General features: G+C 32.0%; 1 protein-coding gene and 2 long non-coding RNA genes across 6 annotated transcripts; 2 read left to right on the forward strand and 1 right to left on the reverse strand.

Annotated features, from left to right (window-relative positions):
* Positions 1 to 20: 20 nt before the first annotated feature.
* Positions 21 to 2,901, forward strand: LOC145156360 (uncharacterized). Of its 2 annotated transcripts, none has more exons than XR_013736637.1 (3): positions 21 to 74; positions 518 to 768; positions 2,280 to 2,901. It is a non-coding gene; the product is annotated as an uncharacterized LOC145156360 (long non-coding RNA). The 2 variants fall into 2 exon arrangements; XR_013736638.1 differs by having other exon boundaries at positions 38 to 74; positions 630 to 768.
* LOC145156359 (uncharacterized) lies at positions 1,370 to 2,400 on the reverse strand. 3 transcript variants are annotated; one of them, XR_013736635.1, is made up of 3 exons: positions 2,270 to 2,400; positions 1,899 to 2,191; positions 1,370 to 1,633 (listed from the first exon to the last, which is right to left on the reverse strand). It is a non-coding gene; the product is annotated as an uncharacterized LOC145156359 (long non-coding RNA). The 3 variants fall into 3 exon arrangements; XR_013736634.1 differs by having other exon boundaries at positions 1,899 to 2,091; positions 2,270 to 2,384; XR_013736636.1 differs by having other exon boundaries at positions 1,899 to 2,139; positions 2,270 to 2,380.
* A 6,843-nt stretch (positions 2,902 to 9,744) lies between the features above and the next one.
* Positions 9,745 to 10,290, forward strand: LOC145157446 (uncharacterized). The gene has a single exon (XM_079076483.1). The coding sequence runs from the start codon at positions 9,745 to 9,747 to the stop codon at positions 10,288 to 10,290; it is 546 nt and encodes a 181-aa protein (XP_078932609.1).
* The last annotated feature ends 334 nt before the right edge of the window (positions 10,291 to 10,624 follow it).

Consider the following 10,624-nt stretch of genomic DNA (forward strand, 5'->3'; position numbering starts at 1 on the left):
CGCGATTTGTTTCACGTATTGTCTCGTCCACCAGCTCGCCACCACTGCTTCTTCTTTGGCGCCGCCACCTCAGGGTTAGAGTTTTTGTCTTCCATATTTGATTTTTGATCTCCTGCTTCCATTATTATCAATACCTTCATCTTTTTCTCTTCTTTGCTTCTCTGCCATTTTTGTCTTAATATTTGCAAATAAAGTTTCGGAATTAGAGCAGTAAATTGGGGACTTTGATGATGTTTCCTCTGACTTCCAGTTATTGACATTTACGTTATACAAAATTCCCAATACATTTGACCTAATTTCTACTTGATTTCGTGACTCATGAAACTACGATTAAAGATTAGGTAAATTAATGATGATCGATGCAAATCAATGTATAAAAACAAAGAATTTTTTACCGACTGAACAGTGTTACATGTTTGTCATAAATCGTATCTGAATTCATCATTTAATTTGGTTTTTCTATTGTTTTGTCTTCTCATAGAAGCATTTATATATTGACAATTTGGATATCGTGTAGGATTTATTACAGAAAAGTTCAATTAGGGTCTGTCAGAATTGATGTTGTATGGGTGGGTTGCAGCCCTTGCTATGGATATGTTCTCAATCTGATCAGATTCCATTTGTTTCAGTGATTGGTTCACTTACATATTGCAATATGGATATGGTAGTGGAACATCGGGTTATTATGTATGTGACTTAATGCATTTGGTTTGGATACAATTGGTGGCAGTTCAGAATCATCAACTTCATTTGTATCCGGGACTTTGGGTAAGTTATTACTAATCAATCGGCAAGTTGTACCATTCTTCATGGAGTTCTTCTTAATTTAGTGAGTTATGCAACAGTTTAGTACATCTCGAATCACATAGTAACAGGAGGGACTTACTGAGTAGCCTGTGACAATGGGTGTAACTGTGACTAGGGTTTTAACTGAGTCGAGCCAGTTCGTGAGATACTAGAGACCGACTTAAAAAATTTCCAAAATCGAACATTTTAGATGTATTTTAGACTAACTTTTAGATGTATTTTAGACTAACTTTATGTCACAACAAAACTAAGGTGATGATTGTTTTTTAAGAGGTAAAATATCTGCAGTCTGTGAACCATATCTGCATCTACAGAAGAAGCTGCAGAAGAAGTGGTGGACAAAATGTCTGTAGTCTGTATGAAGAAGACTGTTTATTTTTAAAAGTCTGTAGATTGTTAAAATAATTAAAAATATTACATCTTCAGCATAAAAAAATATATTATTACCATTAAGTGGGATATTAAGATCCCAATATCTTAATTGTTTAAGATCACATAATCTTAATAACCATGATCTTATATGTTGTTTTTACAATACATTTCTAGATATAAAACAGTTAAATGATGCACATGAAAACAAAAATCATATTTAACCAAACCAAAGTTTACAAAGTTACCATCAAGAATGTAAACTTCAATGCAATGTTTTTTTAATAAGTAATACAAAGTATGTTTTCGTTGGCAATCGGACACAGATTAGCAAAACCAATGGACTAATTGAATTCAAACCTACATCACACACAATAAAAAAACAAATGTTCCACCAACCAATCATCCCTTGCCCACCACCATGAGCAAATAAACCGGCAAGCCAAACTTCATTCCTCTGTTGACATTGCAAGTGGTTAAAATCATGTGGGGTCAATATATATTCAACCATTATCTCATCGTATCTAATAAATGTAGCAAAATATTGAGTACTCCTTAATCACACTCTCAATTTGAGAAACATCAAATTTGCAAAAGTTACTTTAGCATTTATACAATGATCTTTCCGGAATGACGATTTAGAAAGATGTATCAACAATGTAATTGCAATTTACAGTAAAATTATGTTGGAGACTAATGAATGTGAAGAAAGATACACATACCGACTATTAAACTAATAGCTTGAACTCATGGGATTGTTTATATCTCTGAAACTCAATCAACCAATCTTCATCAATCTTCAATCTTCATCTGATAGGAAGGAAAATATGTATTTTTCAACTCAATCAACCGATCTTTATTTTTCAAAGACCTCAAGCTCTCGCAAGCATTTCATCAAACATATGGTGGGCAAATCTGTAATGGTAGATTATATGAACATCTTCATGTTAACCACCAAATCACCTTCAATTTAAATTTCATTCTATTCTTAGAACTCCAAGGAGAAACTGAGACACTACATTAAGCATTAAAATGGATTTTACAACAAATTGCAGCATTATTTAGCATAAATTACAGAAACTAAAAAAATAACCTATTTTCAGGAGATCCTCTGGTCCGGTGGTTCGACAAGGTAGCAGCGGCGTAGACCTGGAGATGTTCGACGACAAGAGGAGGAGATGAGGCTGAAGAAAATCGATAGTGAAGGGAGTCATCGATTGTGAGGATGTAGTAATGGATGTCGGCGGCGACTGTAGACGTCGATGACACGACTGTTGAGGACGACCACCGATCTGGAAGGCAACAACAGCGAGAGGAGGAAGACGACCGGTGAATCACGGATGGTTGAATGGTGAGAAGGAAGGAGAGACTGATATGTCGAGAGTAATAAGATGCGTAATTTATTTATTTTTGAATAAAGTGTGCAGGACTTAATGCCAAGTCTGTGGCATGAACAGCTCGCGCAGATGTTTCTATGTCTGTGGATTTTCGAAAAAAAACACACTGCGAACCCTTATGTTTGCGCGTGGTCTGCGCGACACATACAAAAGATGTCACGCAGATGTGCAAACAAAAAACAAACAACCCCTAAATGTCAAACAAAATGTATGCTTCGGCTTCATATCTCGGATAGTGGGACTAAACATTGCAGACAAAGTTGAGAAACGTTGTCTACATTTTAATGAATTGGTTATATGGCCGAAATCTTGTGTAAATATAACTGGTTATATGGCTGAAATGTTATTGATATAATCCTATCTAGAAACAACGAAAATGCAACCCTTGAGCTAGCTGAGATATATGTCAATTTTGAATGTACATGTATACAAGAAAGAAATTAATTCCATATGGAAGAAGAGATGACATTTTGTATGTGAGATGCATCATGCTAACTTGGTATTTATAATTAAAGAATGTTCTAAACAACATTTTTTAAGACTACTTGGAAGCAAAGCAATCCAAAAGAAGTAACTTGATTTCTCGAGTTGTGTATAATTGATGTATCTCCTGCATTTATTTAAAGTTAAGGGTACAAATCTTTCAATTGCCATTGATTTTCAACTCTATGGATATCATAAAAGCGAGAGAAGATATAGATAGATATCATTTTAGTCATAAAAAACATCCATTAAAGCTTGTCAACTTAGATATGATTGTATGGGCTCCTTTAGACAATCGTGGGTGTGGTAATGTCAAAAAAACGTATATCAAGTGGCATCCCATGTCGTCTCTTTGTGCAAAATGGTTTACACGTAAGTATAATAAGTTATTATAATAATATTCAAATCTTAAACTTTAGAAATGGTCCTTGTGGTTTCCTAATTATGGATTGAGAACTCTTAACTTTTCTTTTAATCATGAAAAGTACCTGTGGTTTTTAATTTGTTTGCCGATTTGTTTCACGTTCGGCCTCACCCACCAGCTCGCCGCCACTGCTTCTTCTTTGCCGCCACCTCCTCAGGGTTAGATTTTTGGTCCAGATTAAATGAAAGATACAGGTTCTTATTTGATTTTTGATGTGTACTCTGATCCACTTTGATTTTAATGTTGTTCAAACTAAATTTTCTCTTTTTATGGTTTATTTATCTAGCATTCTATTTTTTTTAACAAACTTGTCACACATACGTGAATGCTTATTACATCTTTCTGATAAATCTTATCCAAGTTCATTATTTGATTTGGTTTTTCCATTATTTCGTCTTCTCATAGAAGCATTTTTATCATATATTGACAATTTGGATATCTTGTAGGATTTATTACACAAAAGTTCAATTATGATCTGTCCCTTACAAATCATAATTGATGTGGTATTGGTGGATTGCAGCCCTTGCTATGGATTCGCTACATCAGGAATCATTTCATATAATTACTTTATTAATAATAAACTAATATGGATATATGTAATATGTATGGTTTTTTTCTCTAATTACATTAAGAATCATTTCATATGGAACTGATGCCCTGTTTCCATTTCATGGAAATTAACTTCTAAAGCTCTCATGCCTGAAATAGGGTAACTGGAGTTGCCTGTTACTAGGGGGTGTAACTGAGTCGAGCTAGCTCGTGAGATACTCGAGACCAACTCGAAAAATACTCAATATCGACTTGATTCAAGTCGAGCTCAAGCTTGAGTATGGATGTAAACGAGCCGAACTACCCAAGATTAGATCGTTAAAAGTTCGAAATGAGCCCGAGCCTAGAATAAAACGCATTTAATAAACGAGCCTGATCTCGAACCTGTACTTACAAACTCGTTTACACTCACGAGCTTTAACGAGCTTTTGTTATAATATACTTTTATTTCATTTATTATTATTCATTACTTATACATTAATAAAATATGAAAAAGTAACAAGTCGGTCTGAAAACGAGCCTGGATCAATTAGAGTGAAGCTCGGATCGGTTCGTTTACATCCCTAAGCTTGAGCTACTCGATTATATTATTGAGTTGAACTCGAGTATTGAAATGTTTTGCTTGTTAAGCTTGACCGGATCGATGTTTACACCTCTATGTCGAAAGATCCTTGTTAATAGGATCATGTAGAGTTTTTCTCTCCGTATGAAACAAAGACTTTTAATGGGGTAAATTTAACCCACTTGATTGGATCACCATCGAGTAGGTTTATTTTTTTGTCACTTTTTTTCTAATGTAGTGAATCACATTCAACTGTTTACCATTAGGGACGAAAAAGCATCTCCAATTCTTCATACATCATGAATTCATGATGCTGCCTCAAATTGAAGGGCCAAATATTGGCCAAAATTTAGCCAACAATATGATCGTTGAGTTTCTTCAAACAGGCCCAAACACACCCACATGTTGTAAATATGTAATTCGAATTCGATCACAACCAAACATTGTATATGGTCTAAACATCTAATACATAAACTATTGAATTTTTGTCATTATTTTGGTTATTTTATTACTAAGGGGAGACTTCTATTAATATTTAAGTCAAACCAAAATGAAATAGCCGGGGAATTGCGCACCAAACTGGAATGATAAACCATTTAATGAACAAAACTATCTTTTCAAGGAGTTAAAAAATAACTATATATATATATATATATATATATATATATATATATATATATATATATATATATATATATATTGATTTTAACGTTCTTATAAAAATCCCGACTAGTACTTAATTAATCTTCTCTAAATGTGGTACGTGGACTAACCGGTAAGTTACTACTCGAACTTGACTTGGTTGAAGTCCAGTCGATCTTGAGCTTGAGCTAGTCGAGTATATTATCGAGTTGAGCTCGAGTATTTAAAATAATCGGCTCTTGAAGCTCGTGAGCTTAATTGAACATCGTTATATTTATACTTTTACCCTTTTTCTTATTAATATTTAACATAATTGAACCGAGTTGAGTCGGCACACGACGTTAGTCATATTTCTATTTCAATTTAATATAATTTTATCTTCTTAATAATTAGTTGAGCCGAAATTGAAAATGTCGATTATTTTATTGAGCTCGAGCCCAAGTTAGAAATTGAGGTTCGAGTTAAGCTCGAGGCGAGTTTCGAGCTAGAGTTTTTTATTCGAGTCAAAAATTGAGTTTGTCATTACTCGACTCGACTCGGTTCAGTTACACCCCTATGTGTGACCGTAGACTTCTTGGCAGATAACCTTTTAGATAAATGTTATATCTACATGAAATGTATGTTTTAATAACTTGTACGATAGTTGCAAGGATATTGTATCTCATGTGGATGAATCAATTTATTAAGTGGAAATACAACATCCTTTAGATAAATACTAATAAATTGTCGTAAATATTTTTCTGTTGCTTTTAAGTTAGTTACTAAAAAGAATGGAATGAAGTTCATATCCATCTAATGTCAACAAAATGTACGACAAATTTTAGTTTCCCATATTAAATTCCATAAATTTCGGTAATTAAACCTTAATTAATAAATTTATTTTTCAGAAATATTTTGTAGAGATCTATGAGTTGTCTGAAAGAAGACATTAGTCGTGGAAAAGAGAAACGATACATAAGCTCTTTGTTCATTCAAAATTTTTATCAAACACGTAGAATGTGTATATAGGTTAAGAGAAGTTACTCAAGAACAATAACTGATTTTGTACGTACATAATTAGTTTTATAGATAAATCACAAAATAATCTCATTTGACGATCGATTATTGATGAAGTTCATGAAAAAATTATAGATTGTAACTACTGAAATCGATGTCAAAAGAAAGAAAAAACATCAAACCTTGAACTTACAGATTATGATCTCATCTGACGATTGATTTCTCAACAAGTGAAGTAATGATGAATTGTTGAAATCTTCGTCAAAATCAATGAAGATTCATGAAGCTTAAAGTTGGTGAAGAGGATATAGATATATCATCGATTCTGAAATCCACATCCCTGATTTCTACAATCTTCAGTAAAAGAGTTGAATTTATGATCAATTTATTGAAATATTCAAGTAAAAGAACTAAACTTATTATCGATTTGTTGGAATCTTCATCTTGATTGCTTCCAAAGTCATCATCAGATAAAATCGAAATATTGTTACATCAAATTCTTACGAACTGATGATTGATTGTTGAAATCGATAACTATTGTACAATGTGAATGGATCTAAACTTGTTTTATGGAACTAATTCTCAATCTAGGGCTTCCATGAAATGAAGGTGAATCTGATACACTTATATAGATTGTCAGGAAAATAAAAAAATATAAACAATAACTAACTACCCCTGATACTCTAGGTAAGCCCATTAATCAAAATTAATCAGCACTAATCACGTATTATTAAGAACCATCGGATCAATTATATCAGGAGCTGAAAATCCGTCCCCTTGTCTCACAAAATAATCATGTTCTCAAATAAACTTATATATATATATATATATATATATATATATATATATATATACACATATATATGTGTATATATATACACATATATATGTGTATATATATATATATATATATATATATATATATATATATATATATATATATATGTATAGGCTTAGGTTATTATATTCTAACTATCTATTGTGTGGATGTAGGATTGATTGTCGACCAATCATTTTAGTTATTTTAAAAAAGTGATTAATAAACATTATTGAATTAAAAATAATTGAAGAATACCATCTAATTTCACAATAAAGGTAATTTAGGTGATAAAGATAAGTTTAAAAAAGGAAAATTCTAGATTTTTGGGGATAATTAATTCTCTTGATTTAAAAATTCAGATTTTTTAAATTAATTCAAGTTTAATTCTAACGTAATTTTTAACTATACCAAGTTTTATTACGTTTGAAAGACATTCTTTTAGGATGATATTCTATAAGAATGACATGATACATATTTCTAACAGAATACATATTTTGATTAAATGAACTTCTTGAAGAAAAACTACATTCTTGAACAATCACTTGAAAAATAATTAGATCCTTATATATTAATTCAAGTTTAATTCTAACGTAATTTTTAATTATACCAAGTTTTATTACGTTTGAAAGACATTCTTTTAGAATGATATTCTATAAGAATGACATGATACATATTTCTGACACAATACATATTTTGATTAAATGAACTTCTTGACGAAAAACTACATTCTTGAACAATCACTTGAAAAATAATTAAGATCCTTATATACTCATAGACATCTGAATGTAAATACGGATTCATACATATTCTTACAGAATAATAGTCGTATACATTTTAATATAATTGTACATATTCTAATAAAATGTCATAAAAATGAATAAAAGTTTTTAAAAAATAGCATTCTTAAATATACAATTCATGAATGCACTTTATCTTCTTCAATGATCCATTCTTACGAGAATGACATTCTATGGGAATAGCATCAGGTAAGAATGATATTACGTAAGAATACCATTCAGTAAGAATATATTATCTTCATCGTGTAACATATGTAATGCACTTGTCTCTGCCAAAAAAAAAATACAAATTATCAAATCCTTTGAACATAAACCTAATGTTATTTTTTTTATTCATGAAAAATTATAACTTTTATTGCCACTATAAAGAGTTAAAAGCATGTAACTTGCCACTATAAAGAGTGAAAAATTATAACTTTTATTTTTTTATTCATGAAAAATTATAACTTTTTTTATTCATGAAAAATTATAACTTTTATTTAGATGAAGAATTTTTTTTATGAATTACCTCTATTATTTTGAAGCAGTAGTGTTGTCTATATTTTTAAATTCAAATATCTCAATTCGATATGCATCAGGTGATAAAGATTCGTGCCCATAGCGATAACAAGCCTGATAATATTACTACAAATAGCAGTGTCCTTTTGGGTAGTACTCAAGAACAAAAAAAAAAGCAGAACTGGAAAGATATTTATATGAGATACTTGTTTTGTTAATTAATTAATAGTTTAATTAATTAATTAGAAAATAATGGAATATAGAATATTCCAGAATGATTTGAATTCCATAGATAATTATTATCATATTTGGTAATTATCTCTAGGCTTTCAAATCATCACCCTATATAAAGAGGGCTCCAAATCTAGTCTTTATACTTGGAGAAAAATACCATTAAGAGACAAAATTTGGAACCCTATTAAAACCTTGAATCACAGAAGTCCAGTTCCCACAACATGATCATTATATTGCCACGATGTGACGAGATACATATTCGAGTTTCTTGGATCTGTTTGTTGTTGAAATTCACAGGTTATTAGGATTTGTTATAGTTTTTCTTCTTGGGTGTGATTTCGAAAGAGGAACTCTCTGTTGGATTCTCTAGTCCATTCAACTAGCTCGTCAAAAGAAGAAACCTAGTAAGAACGTGAAGGTATGATTCTATTCAATTATGTCTTAGACTTCTATATGTGCTAGTGAAGAATGAACCCAATCCACATCTCAGAGAGTGTCTCAAAACCTTCTCAGTTGGTACAAGACCAATGAATCTTATAACACCCTTCATGGTACAATCCATGAACTGATTACAACCATAGTTGTAAGGTCACACCTTATGATCCGATGAGTCAAACACTCTTACACGCTATTTGTCAGCGATAACGTCTACTATTCCGACAACGCTAACGTATCAATCCTATCAGAGTCAACACTTAGTATAGTTATTCTATGTAATATTTATTATATTAGGTAATAATATAGATACATATAAATATCTTTGTTATGAAGATCGATTCTTAGTATATATAAGATACAATCCATTCAATCAAGGGGTATACTTGTATAGATTAGTATGTATTAAACATTATGGTGAAACCCTAATGTTAACATGGCTTAGTGTCATAATCGTCTTTGAGACAAACCGTCTTCTTTGTGAAGATAAAACCCTTTCTTGGTGAAAGAACAATTTGGAGAACTCTCTGTGTTATTTACTTTCTGTTCTTTGTTTTTCTTCGATTAAGTTTGCTTTCGTTATTTATACTTGAAGTGTATCCGATAAATACAAACCTTCAATTGGTATCAGAGTAGGTATTTGATATACTGAAGTAATCATTTCGACTTCAAATAATCCCAAATCCTTTGGTCTCAACAGAATTCCTCCCTTCGATGAACACAATTTCGCTATGTGGAAAACAAAGGCCATGCTTGTTCTTGAAACCATGGACTATGAGATGCGCAAGATTGTAGAAAAAGGTCCTCATGTTCCTATGTATCAACCCATGGTAAATAATGTTGTCATTGGCTCCTTGAAGCGAAAGCCAAAAATGAGTTATGATGACGATGACAAGAGACTGCTCAGTCTTGATGCGAAAGCCATAACTTCCATTGGAAACTCTCTTCCCTACCACGTGTATCACCTAGTACAAAATTGTGATTCATCTCAAGAGATGATGGATACATTGACAGTGGTCTATGAAGGAACCGTAGAAGTTCCTGCCACAACCATTAACAACCTCAATCCGAGATATGAGCATTTCTTTGCTCAACAAGGTGAGTTGCTTACTCAAACATTCAATAGGTTTAATTGCTTGGTTAATGATATGCACAGGATAGGAATCATTAAGCATTCATCTCAGTTAGTTCTGAAGTTTCTTTACTCTCTTAGGAAAAGCTGGGAACATCAGGCTGATGTCCTTAAGAATGGTGAAAAATCGATGCCATGGATTTGAACTCCTTTTTCAGCAATCTGAGAAATTATGAAGAGACTAAGGCTCTTCATAAAGAAATCATGAAGGACTCGAGCAATGAAATGTTTTTTTCCCTGGTGTCTCGAAAGGAATCAATGAAGCATATCAACGACTCAGATAACTCTGATCATGGTGAAGATGGCGATGAAGATCTCACCGATGAACTTGTTGCCAGCGTTGCTCTTATTGTTAAACGTTATGAAGAAAGAAAATCAAACAGGGCTCGAAGAACTCAGTTTAGAGGAAGCAGTTCAGCAAAGAGATCCATTTTATAGAAGAAAAACTCAGGTAATTGCTTTAATTGTGGAAGCCTTGA

This window comes from Lactuca virosa, chromosome 2 (assembly GCF_052849685.1).
Source record: "Lactuca virosa cultivar CGN04683 chromosome 2, Lactuca_virosa_CGN04683_v6, whole genome shotgun sequence".
Taxonomy (NCBI): Eukaryota; Viridiplantae; Streptophyta; class Magnoliopsida; order Asterales; family Asteraceae; genus Lactuca; species Lactuca virosa.

What these genes read in the sequence shown, in the direction of transcription:
- LOC145157446 (XM_079076483.1), top strand. Translation starts at nt 9,745, where the DNA reads ATGTGGAAAACAAAGGCCATGCTTGTTCTTGAAACCATGGACTATGAG.